Consider the following 20,638-nt stretch of genomic DNA (forward strand, 5'->3'; position numbering starts at 1 on the left):
AACTTGGTATCTCTATATTTCAGAGTCCAGTGGGGGGTTACCGTCGTGCAGGGGAGATGCAGTTCAACAGTCTGCCCCGTCAGATGACCCCAGCCCCCGTCCCTGCCCCTGACACCCCTCGCAAGGGGGTGGCTTTTGGTAGGAGTTTGATGTTAATGCGAGCTGCGGGTGATAGGAGCTCCTCAGTGCCCAACCTAGGTGACTGGTGCATGTCTACCTCGGCGCTGCTGGCTTGGTGTACGCGGGCTCCCTCCCCACCCACAATCAACAAAAACTGCTGTCTATTAGATGACTACATTGGCATTTTTTCATTCAATTCATATGTACTTTTTTTTCAACTTCATTGCCAATGTTGAGTTTGTGTTATTCAAAGGATTTTTGTGGACAGTTTCCATTATTGGTGTGTAATACGCAGGTTTTACTTGTGGTGGGAAATGTTACCGATAATCTTTTTAACAACATAAACATCGTGGGGTTAAAGTTAGGCTACAAATAGGAACCAAACTGGTTATGATTTATCTTATTCCATAAACTTATTCTCTCTCTCTCTCTGAGTAGTAAATATTTTCGTAGGTACAACAATACAATGTAACTCATTCATGAATCAGAATCTGTCATACTGTATAATTTTGGTGTGGTATGGTATTATAATTTTTTTTTTTTTTTTTTTAATTTAATAAAATCACATGATTTCTAATCAATGTTAATATGACAATTGTTAAATTAAGCTTCTATTACAATTTCATCTCATTCAGTTAGTATTTTTTCAATCACTACAAGAGCCTATGATTATTTAATATTTTGGCATGCTAAAATTGTTGATAATCTAAAATAATACTTTCTATACTACTATCTATCTATATATTAATAGGCAAGCATGTTTCTTTGGAACCTTTTTTCTCAGCTTGTGTGCATCGCAGGTAAAATCTACTCACACTGTTAGAAAGATATTTTCCTGTAGATGCGCAGAATCCCTTTAAAAATTAAAATAGGCTCAAAAATAAGCACAAAAAATGTATTTGAAATCTAAATAAAATTAACATGGGCTTTATGGGTTGCCATGTTGGTGAAAAAAATAACAACAAAATATAAACATAAAATCAAAACAAATGGAAGAAATTTATTACAATCACATGTTTTATTTACAGAGTTGGATGAAAATAGAGAAGCCTGTAGTAGCCTACCTTTGACTAACAACTAGACATTCTTCCCCATGTTAAAGTTGTCACCAGTTTTTAAATTAAATTTGTCGTAGTTGATGTGAGCCACCAATAGATTGCACTGATCTAAATGACTTTGATTTTTGTCAAATATGTCAAACTTTATGGAATGACTCATTATGATTTATGGTAACTAACCTATCAACTTTGTCAAAAACAAAAAATAAGGTAGAAAATATCTATCTATATATTAATAGGCAAGCATGTTTCTTTAAAACCTTTTTTCTCAGCTCGTGTGCATCGTAGGGAAAATCTACGCATACCGTTGGAAAGCTATTTTCCTGTAGGTGTGCAGAATCCCTTTATAAATTTAAATAGGCTCAAAGATAAGCACAAAAAATAAGTTTAAAAGTTGTAAAAAATTAACATGGATCTTATGCGTTGCTATGCTGGTTACGAAATAACAACGAAATATAAACAGAAAATCAAAACAAATGGAGGAAACTCCAATCACATGTTTTATTTACAGTGTGGGGTGAAAATAGTTAAGTGAGTACATTACATATTTTTGGTCGAGTTTCGACCACTGGACGACCTCTCGTTTAATGTTATTGTACATCAAAGTTTTATGTTATTAAAAAGTAATATTGTTTAGTAAAAAAAAAATGTGAATCACTTTTGCAGAGAGATATACACAAGTTGATAGCACCTTTGCACAAATTACCAACAAAAATTTCCCAGCATGCCTGGGGAGCCCGCACGCATGGCCTCCTGTCCTCGCTGCTTTGCACTTTATTTTATAATTGGTTATTTTATTACTTTAAGCTGTTAGCTGCTAGTTTCATAAGTGTTTCAATGTACTAAAGACCAAACAAAAAGTCAATAATAACGAAGATCATTAGTTTTAGTATATACATTTTTTTACTTTACAACATGGCCTAGTGATTCCCATTTCAGTGTGCATGATATGTTGTATATTGGTGGCATTGCATGCTAGAAAACTGGTTAGGACAAATATATTTCTAAAAATATTTGAGCCAAATATGATCAGCTGTTATCTAAAAACTGATACTCCAGATAGTTACAAAATGCAGGTGTTTATAAACAGTTAAACAGGCAAAATAATTATATAAATATTTATCTCCAATTCTTAGGAAATTACTTCTCATTTTATTGATGAACTTTGATTTCTAGCCGAAACTGAAATGATCATGATCAGTCGAGAAGACACAATATCAGAAACTGACGGACGAAGTCAAACTCCGCAAGCTTCCCCCTCCCCATCCTTGCAGACCAGCAAGACTAGAGGAATCAAGAAGATTTTTGGAAAGTAAGTATTGTACAAAATAATAAAAGAAAAGACAGAATGAATATGGACTTTAGCAAGAAAAAGTGAGTGTATCAATGTCAATCCATCTTTCCATACCCAAGGTTGTCAGTTCAAACCTGAGAAACATAAAGTTTGGTCTGATTTAAAACATCTTATTTACTACGACAGGCACACAACTGATATCGTAATGCAAGGTACTCGACCTTCTACAGAGCTCCGCTCCTCTCAGCTCGGGAAGATGAGAACTGTGAGATACGCAGACACTGTGGGCTGCTGGAGCTTACAGAAAATAAACCGTTTTGAAAAAACAAAGTTGGCAAGCCCTAAGATAGCTCTAAGATAAACTTGCTGATAATGAAAAAATCGAATGACGGTTTACTAATCAAAAAAATAGTTCTATTCATAAAATTAAATTATAAATGCCTCAAATTCCAATAAAAGATGTACAGTTATGAATTAATCACATTCTAAGCAAAATCTTTGACAACAAGTTAGTGTCAACGGTGGGATTGGATCTGGTTACCCCTTGGACATCAGCCGAGTTCTCTATCCACTATACCACGAACACAGATGGCTGCACTTCGTATCATTGGTATGGTGTTCCCTCAAGAGAAGAGAGTGGCGTCACGCCATGACAGCCAATAGAATGCTCTCATTTCGTCTGTATCGAAAAACCGCAGGTGAAATAAAAATTGTGCAGATAGGTACAGTATGCCATTTTCATCAATATTATGCGAATGCGCGAGTTGAGGAGAGTAGCTCTGTAGAAGGTCAAGTGTGCAAGGTGGAGTTGAAGAGAAGTATAAATCTGATTCCAATTTATATCAATTTAATTTTACTAGTAACAGCTGGACTAATAATAGTTTATTCCTCAGTCAGGATTATTTATGAAAGTCTAAGGATCAATGATAGCTGAGAATAGTTTAAAACCATAAAAAAGTTGGGTCATATATTTAACAAAGCAAACTCCTTAACCCCTCAGATCTACCTAACTGCAATCATCCGCTAATCATGTTTCAACAATAGGTTAATCTTGGAACAAAACAATGCTAGTGACATTACAAGACAAAGTTTAACACAACTAGGTAGTCGCCTAAAATAGGTTACTAACAGCTTCTCAGAATGATTTTGGTGTCAAAACTAAGCGAAGGATGTCATGTTTGGTAGGATGAAGAGAAGTGGTTCTGGTAACCTAGACGATCTGCCTCTGGAAGGAGAGTTCCGCAGAGGTGGTGTGAGGGCCACAGCTGGAGCGAGATTGGGCTGGACGTCCCCTCCACAGGACAACAGGTGTGTGTTGGGTGTGAACTACAAGTCTGTTATTCAAACCCGGTATATAGTTTGAAGTCTAGACAATACGTCATTTTGGTCAATAGCTCACGTCGTGAGTTCCAAATTACATTATGCCACCACTAACGTAAGGCACTTCACGATCCACATTCAAACTTATATAACCAACAGAGATTCTAAACTGCTCAAAGGTAAGTTTTCCTCTGGTTTAAACTTAAGTTTATGTAAAAAACTGTTTAACTCAACAGATATTTAACGTTGTTCGTTTTACTTTTAAGTGAGATTTCAATCATATGTTCTAATTCAAATTAAATTCTTGACTCTGTTTTGATTTATTTTTGTACATTTTAACATTCATTTATTTTTTTGGTTTAGTATGGTAAACAAAAAATTTTCATATATTTTCAATTTTCATTATGTTTCAGTGATTTTTTTTATTTTGTGAGAATATATTTTGTATTGTTGTCTGTTGAGCTGTAAGGTCTGGTGCGTTATTTGTTATGTATAAAAATGTTAAGTATACTATTTAAAGACTATTATTTTGTTATAATCAAGCACTGTTTGTTGTAGGCCAGAGAAGGTAGAGGACTGGACCTCAGAGCATGTCACCAGCTGGCTGACAGAGCTGGGCGTAGAGTGTGACAAGTCCTGGAGCAAAACTGGGGCTCAACTGTTACAAGCAAGCAATCAGGATGTGGAGAAAGAACTTAGTATCAAGGTCAGTTTGTGTCAAATATTTTGAATGTTAGTGTTTATCTAGTCTAAGAAAATGCATCCTGTCAAATTGAAACCCTTTGCGCTTTGTTGCTACGCTATTTGATTTGTGTAGGCTTACCATGATTTTAAGTAGCCTAAAAGTTTGAATTTGAAAATGACTTTATCATTCAACACTTTTTGTGATTACTGTAATTTACTTGAAAAAAAAATATTTTGTTTGGTCATTTAAATAGGTTTGCACTTTAACAATTCAATATTCAGTTTTCTATTGACTGAATGTTATCTATCAAAGTCTTGCCTCAGGTAACTAATGTTATTTGTGAATTTTATAAATTTGTAACTAACAGAATATTGTGATGAACCAACAAAGTATAAACGACTTTTACAAATAAATAGTTTGACTGTAATTAGGCCTTGAACTGTTTTATGACTTAGGCTATGTTTGAACTGATTGACAGAACCCTCTTCACCGTAAGAAGCTACACCTAGCCCTGGTCTGTCTGAGAGACAGTGGTTCCCAGAGTGGAGGTGTAGCAGGAGATCCTTACCTACATGTGGCTGGAGCTCTGGACACTGCCTGGGTGTTACGTTGGCTAGATGATGCTGGTATGTAATACATATACAACCAAGTCTTATCAAAAATCTATTTTATTGACCCTGGACTCCTTAAAGTTTCCTTACCTCTGTCTAAAATCCAAATTTTCTTTAGTACAATTCTTTTGACAAAATATTTGACTGTAGGCACCTACAGTTAGCACTGTAACGGTAAGCATTTCCCCTACTTGGAATACCTACTGTTACTTTGGGTGACGTAGCTCAGGAAGGAAACTCAGCACTCGCTTACAAAACCCAACTTTATTAATTACTCAAAACAACACAAAGAACACAAAGCTAAACTAACAATCAAAAAGGTAGAGTAGACTGGAACTGTAAAAATTAGTTAGTAGCGTAACCCCCAATTTGGAAAAGACTCTAAATCCCAATTTTGAAAACCGTTTACATTGGCCTTGGGCTCCAGCTCCCCCAGCAGGACCCTGTCCCGGTGCACCACACAAACACCCACACCAAAACTGATCCCCTGATCAAGTGCACTGGTCTACTTAAAGTAACAGCCTTCAGTAGGTCAGCACAACAAGCTGTTGTTTAACAACACTTCCAGCCTACTCACACAACATTTCCAAACACTTCCTGTTTACAATATTTGACCCCTTCCATTACAGCACATTTACAAAACTGTCTGCACAGTTAAACATACTTGAAAGAAAAATGTAAATGTCAGGCATTGGAAGCAGCCAATAGCTTTAAATATTTTGGAATAATTCTGAATCATAAACCTAAACATTAAAATCTGATGGTCAAAAATCTATATGGGCTCTTCACTTCAGTAATAAATCCAGTTGGTAATAATGTTGTCTTGTATCTTCACAGGTCTGCCACAACACAAGGATACGTTTGCAGCAGCTAGAGTAGATGGCCGACTGTTACACAGGCTAACTGTTGATGATTTGGCAACACTGCATGTAACCAGCGTTCTCCATGTGGCTAGCATACGCACTGGGATACTGGTAAGCTTAAGAAATCTACCTTCCTCTACTAGTTTAGTCTGCAACTAGGTGCAATCATTAGACAATCAACTACATCAAAAGGTAGTATTCAATCCTAACTGAGCACTGAGCTAATATTGCCTATTTATTTTGTTTCATAACTACTGTATAATTTTTATTAGTACTGTGATAGTAGTTTATCCAACGATTGCGTAAAGATATTGTTAACGACTCAAGTAGAAAATTTAAAAGGTACGAGCCTTGGTGAGTGCCTTAAAAACTTCTACGAGTGTCGTTAACACTATTAACGCGAGTTGAGTAAACTACTTTACCTACGACAGTGTTTTAATTACTAAAAATGACTACTCATTAGTTCCATTCTAAGAGAAGTTATGTTTTAGTTTATGTTTATAACCTCTCATTGCCACTGACAGTGATGCAACGAAACATTGTTATTGGCCTAAACAGCTGATTAGTTGAAGTTTGAATAATTTTTTTGTCTGCAGGTACTACGTAATCAGAACTTTGAGGCTAACTGCCTGATCAGGCGGTCGAGTGGGGAGGGGGAAGGTGAGGGGGAGGTGGCTCTGTGGACCAATCACAGAGTGATGGAGTGGTTGAGAGCCGTGGACCTGGCGGAGTATGCTCCCAACCTGCGAGGTTCAGGTCAGTATGTGTAATGGTGGGTAGGCTAGTGGAGCTATATGTGACCTGTACTGTAGTCATACCTTGCAAGCTAGGGGGTATTTAGAGGTGTTTATATGATGTATGCAGCCTATTTTCGGTGATATGATAGGCAACTATGGTTGGGAAAGGCAGGGTGCCAAAAAAGAGGAATTATGCGTGCATTTGGAAATGTCACCGGGAAAACATAAATTTAGCAAATATTTGTAATGTGGATTAAAGAGGAACTAAGAAGGGTTTAATAGCCGGTGACATGCTGTATTTTGCTTGCTTAAATGCTCATAAAACTGCGTTAGCACATGAAAATTGAAAATCCCACCTTAAAACATTGTTTGCAGTCATGGTAAATCGTGAATTTTGTCCGCGGTCACGGCCAAATCGTAAACACCTTCCATGAACTCAGTGAAATTTAGAAAACCATTAGTGGTTACCGCAAAACTGAGAACGTCGTCTGACAAAATCAAAAACATATAAAGATACAGGGAAAATAAGAGCACTTTTTCCTGGAGTTCCGTGGTGGCCAAGCCACCCTCCTTTTCAGTGCTTGTGGAAAGAGACAAGTCGCCCAGGTCCAGCAAAATGTTGGCAAAATGGGTGGCATTTTAAGGTATGCAGAGAACCAGTAAAATGTTGACTGCTGAGGAGAAACCTGCTGACCCACTTCAAGGAACTGCTTGATGTTCAGAAATCAGAATCTTTCATTGCCGAAAACATAACAAAAATGTATAGGCCATCATCAGGTACAATTAATAGCAAACATGAATTGCTTGGCTTAAGAAAATATCTGTAAAGACAGAATAAAACAAATTCTAAGAACTTTTATTCCACATTCAACTAACTTAATAACTCACATAAAATCAAGAACATAGTAACCCCTGGTAACCATAGTCATATGAGTAAACATACAAATGATTACTAAATCACATGCCATTCCATTACAATGTCTGATGATGAATGTTGCATTGTACTACAGGTGTGCATGGAGGACTGATGGTGTATGAGCCAAGGTTCACAGGGGAGTTGTTGGCCAGTCTGCTGAGTATACCACCTGCCAAGACACTGCTGAGGAGACATCTGCTGACTCACTTCAAAGAACTGCTTGATGTCTGATGATGATTGTTGCATTGTACTACAGGTGTGCATGGAGGACTGATGGTGTATGAGCCAAGGTTCACAGGGGAGTTGTTGGCAAGTCTGCTGAGTATACCACCTGCCAAGACACTGCTGAGGAGACATCTGCTGACTCACTTCAAAGAACTGCTTGATGTCTGATGATGAATGTTGCATTGTACTACAGGTGTGCATGGAGGACTGATGGTGTATGAGCCAAGGTTCACAGGGGAGTTGTTGGCCAGTCTGCTGAGTATACCACCTGCCAAGACACTGCTGAGGAGACATCTGCTGACTCACTTCAAAGAACTGCTTGATGTCTGATGATGATTGTTGCATTGTACTACAGGTGTGCATGGAGGACTGATGGTGTATGAGCCAAGGTTCACAGGGGAGTTGTTGGCCAGTCTGCTGAGTATACCACCTGCCAAGACACTGCTGAGGAGACACCTGCTGACCCACTTCAAAGAACTACTTGGTCGAGAGGTTATCCAACAGAAGAGGGAGGCAGAGGCTAGTCTAGGGTACATACCACTCACCACCACTGCCAAGATGAAGGTAAACCTCTATAGCAAATATATCTATACAGGGTTAGTAAAAAGTGTAGAGACCCCCTGTTATTTTTTTAACGGCCCACACTAGAAAAGCTCAACTCGGCACACCATTATGGCATGTTATGAAGTACTTTTTGGGCATAACCGCCACTTGGCGTTCATCCCCAAAATGGGGGATTTTGGGGAAACTAAAAGATTTCAAATACAAAGACCCATCGAGTGACCCCTCATTTTGAAGCTCCTGGTAAAAGAAAACCAACAACGCAAACTAGAGGTCTCTATCTCAGTTCAGTAAAAAAATGGCAGACAATTGAAATTCTCATAAGTTCCCAAACCCAAAATGGGGGAAACTCAAAAATTTTAAATGATAAGCCCCATCGAGTGACCCCTCATTTTGAAGGTCATAATAAAAGAAAAGTAACAACGCAAACTATAGGTCTCTATCTTAACACAGTAAAATATGGCAGCTAATTGAATATAAAATTGCAAGTTATTTGAAATTTCTAAAGATTTCAATCAGCTTACTGGATTGAGATAGAAACCTCTAGTTTGCGTTGTTAGTTTTCGTTTACCAGGACCTTCAAAATGAGGGGTCACTTGATGGGGCTTATCATTTAAATCTTTTGAGTTTCCCCCAAAATCCCCCATTTTGGGTATGGTAAGCAAGTGGCTATTAGGCTAAAAAAGTACTTCATAACATGCCAAAAAGGTGTGTAGTTTTCCTAGTGTGAGCCGCTACAAAATTTACAGCAGGTCTCCAGACTTGGAAAGCTGTAAGTTAAATTGAACTTCTGAGAATTTCAATTGGCTGCCATTTTTTACTGGATTGAGATAAAGACCTCTAGTTTGCGTTGTTGGTTTTCTTTTACCAGGACCTTCAAAATGAGGGGTCACTCGATGGGTCTTTGTATTTGAAATTTTTGAGTTTCCTCCAAAATCCCCCATTTTGGGGATGTACACCAAGTGACGGTTATGCCCAAAAAGTACTTCATAACATGTCATAAAGGTGTGCCGAGTTTAGTTTTTCTAGTATGGGCCGTTAAAAAAATAACAGGAGGTCTCCACTCTTTTTACTGACCCTGTATATATAATAGATATGGATCTTTTTAAGTTATTTTTTTATGCATGAACAAATACTCCAATACATACTTTCACTAGAACAACCTTTACATGTCTGATGTCATTTGACTGAAAAAACAATACTTAATCTAGGATGGACAAGTGGTCCTTAGCCCGTAAGGAAATACTTTGGTTATAACCAAGCAAACTACCGTCAGGGTCCGACAGGTCCGACCTTGCAACTTCCTAGCCTATTGTCGCGATTTGCTGTGGCTAGCTAGTCACTAGCTCTGTGGTGTAGCAGAACATGTAGCCAGAGAGCGTTTTTGTATGCAGTCGGTCTTTATCGATGCTCCTTCGTTTAAGACACGCCTGCGATATAGTTGGTGGCCATGTCGCTCGTGTGAACTGGTATGTCGCTTTGGGGCCGAAAATTCTAGTCACAACCAGTCAGCTAAATGGGTCGCTCGTGTGAACCTGGTCTAAGTACAACTCCTCCAGGAGTATCATGTCCTGAGATCAAATCTATGCAAATTCATTTTGGATCTTAGTATATGCATTGAATAATGGATACTGAAGGTACATGCCTAAGGTTATAGCATTAGAGTGGTAGCCTAAGCTACAAAAATTATTGACTCAGGAACAGTTGAGTTTTAAAATGTACTTCATCCTTAAGATAACTTTTTTACACCTAATTTTTGTGCCCGTGCTTCGCAACGGGGCAAAAATACTTAAAAGAATATTCAGGGTATCTAAATCAACTGAGAGGGTTTATAAAAAAACTGATATTTTTTGGGTAAGTTTCAAATCAAGATTCGAGTATGCGATTGATATGTGTGCTTATGGTTTTCCCAAAAGTTCAGATCCTTCTTAGCTTTATATAGATGCATACATACTTTATTTGCATCTAAGGTACCTACTTTGAAAGCATTATAGTTTATTCTTATATTCAAACAGCGAAATTGTCATGTTATTTATTTAATCTAAATTATGACAATATTTCAAAGCCAAATTTATGCTCTAAATATTTTTAGGTGCCAAAGAAATCTCAGTTTACACTGAAGCGGAAGAAGACCAAGTCAGAGCTTGACTACGGGGAGTTAGTTTGTCCTCTGGAGGGTCGTAACGCAGCCGACAGCTCAGGTGAACTGATCTCAACTTCGCCTGCTGGTGTAAGTGCATTGCTAACACATTAACAAACTCGCCACTCCTTACTGGTTATATAGAGTAGGTATGTCATTCTGTAGATGTCAGTATATCAGTATGTTGAGATAGTTAACACGTTCGCTACTGAGCGAAGGTACAGACCGAGGTATACACTTGAATCTTACACATAGACCGGCTGTCACTTGGTTAACAGTACACACAGACCAGGGGCGAAAACCTGTAAAACAGTGATCATTTACATTGTAATACGCTACAATCTTGTTTGTGAATAAATTATTCTTGTTTCTTTGTATTTTTTGTAACCTTTTGTAATGTCGCATATTTGCGACGCCCGGTCTACAGCGAAGACAATAGTGAAAATTATCATAGTTTTCTTAAAATAGACTAAACGTCGCATATATGCGACAGTTCATTTTTTTGTGTTTTAAGGTAAAAGTAAGTAAAAAATAAACAGATTATTCAAGAACAGTTTATAACTGAACAAATATAAAAGCTACATAGGATAATGCAGCATACATACTGCATACATACATACAGTGATGCAGAAAAGTAAAGACCAGTTTTTCAAACTATTATATGACGTCACCAATCATCATATCCACAGACCAAGCGACGCAGTTGTGCGTCAGACATCTCTGTAGACCACTGCAGGGTATTCAGTGCCTTCAAATAGACCACTACAAAGATATAAGCATTTTAATAACATTAGAACCCCGACGCAAATATGCGTCGGCAGTCTATTTTAATGTGACTAGCCGTCGCATATATGCGACAGCAGTCATTGGGGGAATGGGCACACGGAAGGGACTAAGGCTAAAGGTGTAGTGACGTCATATCTCTAGTGGTTAATGTCTTCTCTTGAGGCGACACGATTACCGTAACGAAACGATGTGATTTCAGCGGCGTTCGTGGCATAGTTGGTAGCGTTTCGGATTGGTGTTTAGGAGGTCCGGGGTTCGAAACCCGCTGGCAGCACTAACTTTTTATCAACAAATTTTTCATATCAGCAAGTTTGGTTAGTTAGGTTAGGTTATGACAGTTTAATTTTATAATACTAAATTTTAAAATTAATTTTATAATTAATTAAAAATTATTAGTAATCATTAATTAGATTTTTATCTTATATAGTTTTTATATTATCAGCAAGTCTGGTTGGTTAGGTTATGTTATGACAGTTTAATTTTAAAAATTAAAAATTTATTTTATAATTTTAAAACAATATTTTATAATTAAAAAGTTAATTTTATAATAAAAAATTAAAAATTAATTTAAATTTTTTCAACTTAGCAGTCCTAGCGGCGAACGCTGACACTACAAGATATGTTAGCCTTAGTCCCTCCCGTGTGCCCCACCGGTCATTGGGTGGAAACCGGCCGTCGCATATGTGCGTCGCTGGTCCATGTGAATGAAAAATTTCGTACTATTGCAGTAGCGAACGTGTTAAGTTTAGTTTGTCCGTCTTTTAGATTGTCTTAACACATCTGAAAGTTTATGTGATCTGATCCGATGCGAACCTAGAGAGTTAGCCTGTGGAAATAAAGATTTGTCCAATAAAAAAATGACAGGATAGTCAACTTAAGTTTTAGTTTGTCAACTTGAGGGTCTTAACGCATCTGACAGGACAGTTAAACTGATTCCAACCTCTCAAGCTGGTCTGTGGTAGTTAAACTAAAAAATATGATAGGTTAAAAAATGGTAGTTAGGATGGGTTGGTTTGTCAACTTGAGTGTCTTACGACATCCGACAACAGACATAAATATTTCCCAATGGTATGGTTTGGTAAGGTTCAACCCACATTATGTTTAGGGTGACATAAACATTTTCATTGGTGTGGTGTGATAAGGTTAGGTTGGTTTCTCAACTTGAAGTTTGGAACACAGCCTAAGACTCATGTGATCTAATCAAAACTTTGCCAACCTGTCTGTAGCAGTTAGGATAGGTTAGCTTGACAACAGCTAAAATCTTGTTTCATAAGGTTAGGTTGTTTTCTCAACTTGAGGTTCGGATCACAGCTAAAGGTTTAGGTGACCTGATCAAAATCTTGCCAACTGGTCTGTGGCAGTTAAGATAGGTTAGCTGGACAACATCTAAAATCTCATATGAACTGACTTAAACATTTTCAATGGTGTGGTGTCATAAGGTTAGGTTGTTTTCTCAACTTGAAGTTCGGAACACAGCTAAAGGCTCAGATGACCTGATCCCAACCTTGCCAACTGGTCTGTGGCAGTTAGGATAGGTTAGCTGGACAACAGCTAAAATCTCATATGAACTGACTTAAACATTTTCAATGGTGTGGTATCATAAGGTTAGGTTGTTTTCTCAACTTGAAGTTCGGAACACACCTAAAGTCTCAAGTAAACTGATCCAAACTTTCCCAACTGGTCTGTAGCAGTTAGGATAGATTAGCTTGACATCAGCTAAAATCTCAGAAGAACTGACTTAAACATTTTCAACTGTGTGGTGTGATAAGGTTAGGTTGATTCCTCAACTTGAAGTTCAAAACACAGCTAAAGTTTTAGGTGAACTGATCGATAACCTTGCCAAATGGTCTGTGGTTAGGACAGGACTGACTTGATTTTAGAAAATCAAAAATCCCTTAAATTGGAAGCACTCTGTATAACCAGTAATTATCAACTACTTATACTCCGCGCCAAAGCTGGTGGCGGCTGAGGGATTAGGACGGCCAGGTCGGTGAGCAGGTCCGACCTATGTAGTCCTACCTGGCGGTCCTAATCCCTCAGCCGCCACCAGCTTTGGCGCGGAGTATAAGCCTTCCTTCAATTTCTGTATGATTATAAAAAATACTTTGGATCTGTTTTAAATTTTAATAATTATTGCTAATAAATCACTATTGTATAGGTTTTCCACGAGCCCTTACGTAAAATATTTTACCTGAAACTGGAAGATAAGCGGTTGTATTGCATTTTTTTTGTCTTATACTTTTTTTTATATACGCCCAATTAAAATGAAAAAAGAAAAATAAACACCTAATAGACAGACTTGATATTATGCCCTCTCAGTAAAATTTTTATACAGAACAAAAAGCACCTGCAGCCTGCAGCATTAATGATGCAAAACATGATTGGAAACTCCCTTTTAAAATAAAACGCATGAAATAACACAAACACAGTTGGCTCCAGTGCTGAGGTTTCCACGCAATTTTTTCTATTTATTTAATCTATTAAAATCTAATTGCACAGCTAAATTGGTATTTATGAGTTGATTGATTTATATCTGCTTGATATATTTGTTTATATATGGCATGACCAGTTTTCAATAGATGTTTGAATGATTGATTTACTATCATATACCTTGATTTTACTTGGGGGTATATTTACTGTATATATATACATTTTTTGTTGTATAGATTTAATTTCAAGCTTTTTATCTTTTCTCCCTCTTTACTAGACCTTTTAACTTACATTGGTGAAGGGTGTGCTTTCAAGCTTTTAAGCATTGGGATCTATCATTATTAAAAACTAAAATTAATTTATTTTAATAACTTAGGCTAGTCTATATATTTTTTAACCTGTAAATAATTGTGTTTGGTTTGCATTCCAAAACCATTTGTAAAAAAATTTAAAACTTAAGTCTGCTTTCTTTTTATTACTGTGTATTTACTAAGTTTATTCACATTTTTCATGTTTTCATTTTACTACATTTGTTACTATTTCCATTACATAGCAATAAATACAGATAAACGTTGTTAGTATTTTAAAGCAAAATGTTATACCGTAATTTTATTTGTTTTTCAGATCAGTCTTTGTTGATGAAGACTAATTTTACTAGTTATAGAGAACAGCTCAATGCAGGCTTTCAGTTATTTAGTTTCCACTTGCCACAGAGACGTTTATCATTACCCACAAAAGTTTAAATTTTAGGAATTGTTATTTAATAACTAAAGTTATTTTATTTGTTATTACCTCCATGATTAAAATATACACAAAAAAAAATAGGCAGTTCGAGGCGAAGATTCTTTGGTTTCCCCCATTACTATTTCTTAATGTATGTTACAGCTGATTAACAGTATGAGCTTATTGTTCAGCTGTTGTTTCAAAGGTAGGGAATGGCATTGCTTCCCCTACAACTGCAAACATTTTGTGAAATGAGCTTAGTTGTGTAGGTATTACATTTGTTAATTAACATCTTTTAATTTAATTTTAACTTTAACTGATTATCTAATAAATTTCCAGAAGATACTTTTTAGTTTAATTCTAACTGATTATTTATCTAATAAATTTCCAGAAGATACTAAGTCAAGGGGATGCCTCTCGTGAAGGGGAAGCTAACGGCAGCATCGTGGGAAAGGTGAGTTCAGTTTAACAGTTTTCATTACTTCTTTCAGCTTAAATGACTATTTTGCAGATTTTATCAATGGAATTTCTACTTGATAGTATCTATCGCCCAAGCTAATAGGTGTAAACATTTTGTTGATTACAGACCTCAGAGCGTAACACCAGTGTCTGACACAACATCTGTATGTCTCACGTCTCGTCTGATTCTCACGGTTTCTACGTTTGACCGCAATGTAGTATTCGTATAGGAGCATCTCTCGCTACAATTTTTATATACCCTGTTTACATAATCCTGCTTATTTATCCAGGTGCTCTGGGCAGTATTTTTATAACTTTCAAATTAAGAGCACGTACCTTGTACCTTGTATGAAATGAATCCAAACGATCTCATACAGTGTGTCTACTGGTCTATAAAATTACTGAATTAAAATATTTAATAACGGTTTTTTTATTCATCATAATCAGGAGCAACAATGGTAAAGCAATATTTGTTTATAAATATACTTACTCTCTCATAACCGAGGAATCAACTTATGGTTTCTGAAATTAAGTTATGTTTTTCGTATTTTAACAAAGGAAAAGAATAATTAAATTCCATTTTAACAAGACATTTGGACATTTCATTATTCATCACGAGGTACATAATAGTTTAGAAAAGAATAATGTGTTCATTCATCAATTCATATCCAGGAGAACTGGTAGACACCATGTAAATAGGTCTCATGGAACCTAAAAAATACTTTGCAAGCTACAACTTTCTCGAAGAAATTATTGGTCCACGTATTTGTGCCATTTTTGATGCGATTTATGTTGATCTTTGTTCGCTTGAGCATAAATTATTGTCGTAGTGTTTTATGTATAGTATTCGGATATGTAGCAAGTTGTTGTGCCTTCTGAAATAATCTAAAGGGTACATTTAGATTTTAATTTTTAATTGTTTTAATAGTATTAGTTAGCTAGAGGAACGTTGACGTTTTGATTGTTGCAACAAATTAAAATTTGAAAATGTTTGATTTCTTATCAACCTTGATAATTTTGGTTTTCATATATATTATTTAGTTAGAGGATTTTACTTGAGTGCAATGTATCCTTCTGGTTATTTTTTATGGCATGGACAATTACATAAGTGTATCAGGCAATAAAGTATGGTTTTTACTCTACGATTGACGTTTTTTGACATTTTTATGCAGCTATAAATGTTTGTACGAATTGGTACCCTTCCTTTGAATGTAAATAGTAAAATGCCGTGTTATAAATACAATCCTTTTGAACATTTAGTTTATCAATGTTAAAAATTTAAATGTTTGTAATTTCATTCTGTACCTGTGGCAAATCAAATGAATTATCGACCTATTTGTTGTAAATTAAAGGTTTGTTATGCAACTTCGGCATAACAATGATTATGCTCTAAAAGAACCAGTTTAAAGTCATGAAGTTTTCATTAAAATTCAAATATAACTTGTAGATAGTACAATGCATCACAAATATCTTTAATGTCTCTACATATAAAATGCTATGTAATCAGTATAAATTATGTATGTATTGTTGTCATTGTCAAGTAAGAAAAATTGTGATAACATAAAAACTTTTATGCTAATGATGTTTTATGTGTGATTACTCGTACAGGTTTAAAAAAATCACAAGACTGAAATTAATCAAAAAGTTAAGTTTATTTTTAGCCAGTGTTTATAGAAAGAATGGAAGTATGTTTATGCCGTTTAGATTTTTAAAATTTCATTATTAAACCCATAGAAATAATTCAGATTAAATAAATGCACAAAACCAACTAATATTATGTTTGTTAATCAAGCGTTATTACTATTGTGAGTTATTGTTTTTTTTTATTTCAAAAAAATATTTTGGATTTTTTTACTACTCAATTGAAACTTTACGTTTTTATTTATTTCATCGCGGCACAGCTATGGTGTTTCTTTTTATTTCCTTGCCAAAAACTTAAAAGTTTTACCTTCTTTCCTTTTGGGACCAATTGATCTAATAGAGCTTACATTTGAGACTAACCTATTGAATTGACTATGAATCAATATTTGTAGTAGATTTTCTACCTTGCATATTTCAATATTTATATTGTTCTTATGAATCTTTTGCAACAGATTTATTCATATTGTACATTTTTTGTACTGCTTTTGTTTACCAAGTGTGCTTAAACTACTATTTAAATCTTTATTCATACATGTTAAATGTGTTTACAATCATACATAGAAAATGCGCCACAATTACAATATGAATATAGGGATTTCTTATCACTTACTGCCTTTCAATGGCTTATCCAAATGAATTTGTAAGATAAATGGACACTGATTGGGCATTTAGCTCAGATGTTCAGTACAGTATTAATCAACGTACAAGTAAACTGTTAGTATAAAAGGTTTCATCATGTAGACTATGTATTTTCTTTTAGTATTTGATGTGTAATAATTAATTGTACATCAATCTGTTTAATTTTACCCTTAAAGTGTATATTTATGATTACCCTTACTTATGAATTACTCCTATTAAAATATATAATAATATGTATTATGACACACTATACAAGTAGTGTATAGCCAAATTATTATTATATAGTAATTCATTATTTTATTTTATTATTAACTATCATAATCTAGCCAAGTTGCTATATTTGTTATCTAGATCTTGTGTTTAAGTTATTTATTATTCTTTTATTCTAGTGCTAAAATAACAAAATGTAATTTCACTTGAAACGTAAGATATGTTATTCTAAATTTGTTGTTTGACTTTGAGGAATCTTGAAGATTTATTTTGTCTCGTTGCTTTTTGGTATCAAGAAAACTTTTGATTCAATATTCAGATGTACGAGCTTGTAAATATTATTGACACAAGACAATACCAAATAAATGTACATAGGGCAGCTATATCACCTGTAATATCAGTTAGCAAGTAATATGTAAGATGGAAAAAGTGTATTAATGAGTTAATCATTTCTAAAGTTTTGAAATATCATTATAAGATAATTTTCTAGATCTAATTAGGTCTAATTAATAATTTCTAGATTTGTTTTACCATGTGTTCAATTCAGTTATAGCACAGACAAAAACAATTAAATATAGACCGTCAGCTGTGCTGCGGTTACCATTGGTTCTGGGTTCTGGCACACACCGCTGGGAGCGCCATGTAGTTACGGGGTACACGCTACGTAACTACACGGAGCTTCCAGCAATGTGGGCCAGAACCTGTGGTAACCGCAGCACGGCTGACGGTCTATATTTAATTCTTTTTGTCTATGGTTATAGGTAGTATATTATTTCAATCTCTATGTTCAAAATACTAATTCAAGAAAATATTAGTTTTTCTAAATTTTATTTTTATCAACTACTTGACTTGATATACTCTTACTGTCAGGTAATCTTTTGATACATAAAAATTTTAAATCCATCTTACAATTGTTTGAAGTTTTAAGAGTCTATCCTAGTATGTTAAATAAAAGTATTTTTGCCTATCACAAAATATCCATTTTATTAATACAAGATGTTTTAAGATATCGTAATTAAAGTCTTCCTTGTAAAAGTGTTTTTTATTCCTTCCTCTTACCAACATACAGTTAACATAGCTCACGAAAGCTAAGCTGGAAATCGGGGTTCAAGTTTAGAACTACAGTAAAGTCATATTCTGTAAATCAAAAAGTGAACCAAAAACGTCATGTTCTTAAAACAACTATCATTGACACAAAGTTAGGTGATGTATATACGTGTAGTACCTACATGACAGAAAAATCACCGTGTCCCTGAGTTTCACGTAGTGTTGTGTTGCCTGCTTCAGCCGGCTGCTCTCATAATGTTGGCGTGGGGGAAATTTGAATTTACTGTTTTTGGCGGCAATTTCGTCTAACTGACGTTTCAGATGACCAGGATTCAGAAAATCTGCGCTCTACTGTACTATTCTTGGGTTTTGGTTGTTATAGGTTTACCAGTAGGGTTTAAATGCTATCTGGATCAGGTTTATTGTGAGAAGATCACCTTTCTGTGACAGAGCTTAGTAAAAAAAGCTCATTTACATAAAAAGTGAATGGGTGAAATAAAATAAAGGGAATGAATAAAGGGTGGATTCTTTGTGAGTTGCATCTCAAGTCGTGTGTGTAAACCAAACCTTGTTGTATAAGAATATAGATTTTTACAAATTTTTCATTAGATGAGGACTTGACAAATATATGAACAATTAAATCCATGAATTACAAGTCAATGGGTTGAAAGTTCTAATGGCTGTGATTATTCACTTGCTCCAGTGCTTTTCCACTTTACTACATCAATGAAATGGTGAATTATTTGTGTGGAGTAGAGGCTGGACATATTGTTATTTTGCTATAATGGTCAAGAACATTCCCTAGCTTGCTTTTCGGTAATAAGTGAAGTACAGCTCGTGACACCTAAGCTGGCACTTGGCCTAGCGCGGGCAGTGTAGGCGGGAGGAGGGTGGAGGTAGGGACTGCAAACATTTCCGCTGCCTCACGGGGTTGACTCCCCTTGCATTATACTTGAACAACTTCATATGGGTCGCGAGGACAGTTGGTGCAACCCGCATGACGGGACATAATGTTTTTGAAATAGGTTCTAGTAGCGATCGGCCAAGTGCCAGCTTAGTTGTCACGAGCTGTAACACCTTTTATCGCCTATTACTTCCTCAAACAGTATGTTTCAGTTGGTTGTTCTAACGCAGGGTTGTTTTTACTCCCAATCATTCTGGTGATCCTCGGATTAGTACATTCGGTAGTAGTTCCTCGGACATAATGGGAATATTAATATTTTGTGATTATCGCTGTTAATAGAAAAACAAGATCAGCGTATTTATTTCTGTTCTAACTGGCCAGATGATGATACAAAAATTGAATATTCTCAACTGTCTATTACCGTATATAATTGGTTAATTAGTAATTGGTTACACTTCAGGAATGTCGGCCTTAGTCTCTAACAAGACTACAAGATTGCGCCACTCATCCTACACTCATCTCCTTTCAGGCCCGCTTTTATAAACCGGCCGTTGGTTGGGGGGCGCCGGTGGTTGGGGGATGCCGGTGGGGAAAAATGCCGGGCGCCCACCGAGGGTAGGAAAATATTGGTTTTGATCAGTCGGGATTTCAAAAACTAAAATGGATTATTTCAACTTGTAGTTGAGTCATTTTCCCTTGTTGCAAATGTAAATAAATACAACAAAACACTCCTTCAGATTATGCCTCGTGTAGTCAGGGGCAAGGCAGGCAGCAGTGTGAACCTGAACCGGGCTCACTCTCTTTTCACTGCCAGTGCGAAAGACCTGTAAAGTGTAAACCACAGATGGTAACTCCTCACCCCACCCTACCTGCTGTAGATTTCGGCGAACTGATGTGTCGACCTCAACCCCCTTACCTCTTCCCCTCCTTACACTGCTTTGGTCAAAACCTTTTTGGTTTAGTTTTGTGTAATGTTGTGCGAAGTGTAAATATAATCTTTTTGTAAAAGAAGATGTTTTTTGATAAGTACGTTTACTTCTTGTATGTTTTCTCAGTTCTCTGGTTAACCCAAATTTTCATTCCCTTGGACCGGCTCCAGTCCCAGTTGTTATCGAGGTTTTACTTATACCTTACATCTTACATCTATATGAGGGGCGCTGCTTTTGGGTTTGCCCAGGGCTACACTGACCCTTAACCCTGTCTCCATTCATACTTGGCTTAAAATTATTATCCTATTATTTATCCTATTACGTTACAAAACGCCTGCCT

At 35.9% G+C, this 20,638-nt stretch overlaps 1 protein-coding gene across 1 annotated transcript in view; it reads left to right on the top strand.

Annotated features, from left to right (window-relative positions):
* LOC128988727 (liprin-beta-1-like) overlaps positions 1 to 18,453 on the top strand; it is a 57,085-nt gene extending 38,632 nt beyond the window's left edge. The window contains exons 8-18 of the mRNA XM_054410318.1: positions 24 to 198; positions 2,355 to 2,490; positions 3,658 to 3,780; positions 4,351 to 4,498; positions 4,956 to 5,103; positions 5,926 to 6,062; positions 6,548 to 6,707; positions 8,185 to 8,393; positions 10,483 to 10,620; positions 14,861 to 14,923; positions 15,056 to 18,453. Of these exons, the coding sequence (XP_054266293.1) occupies positions 24 to 198; positions 2,355 to 2,490; positions 3,658 to 3,780; positions 4,351 to 4,498; positions 4,956 to 5,103; positions 5,926 to 6,062; positions 6,548 to 6,707; positions 8,185 to 8,393; positions 10,483 to 10,620; positions 14,861 to 14,923; positions 15,056 to 15,082 (1,464 nt within the window). The 3' untranslated portion in view covers positions 15,083 to 18,453. The remainder of the gene's footprint in view (positions 1 to 23; positions 199 to 2,354; positions 2,491 to 3,657; positions 3,781 to 4,350; positions 4,499 to 4,955; positions 5,104 to 5,925; positions 6,063 to 6,547; positions 6,708 to 8,184; positions 8,394 to 10,482; positions 10,621 to 14,860; positions 14,924 to 15,055) is intronic.
* Positions 18,454 to 20,638: the final 2,185 nt, after the last annotated feature.

The sequence above is a fragment of the Macrosteles quadrilineatus genome, unplaced genomic scaffold, assembly GCF_028750875.1.
Source record: "Macrosteles quadrilineatus isolate MER2022 unplaced genomic scaffold, UCM_ALF_1.0 Scaffold_3__2_contigs__length_128488019, whole genome shotgun sequence".
NCBI classification, from domain to species: Eukaryota; Metazoa; Arthropoda; class Insecta; order Hemiptera; family Cicadellidae; genus Macrosteles; species Macrosteles quadrilineatus.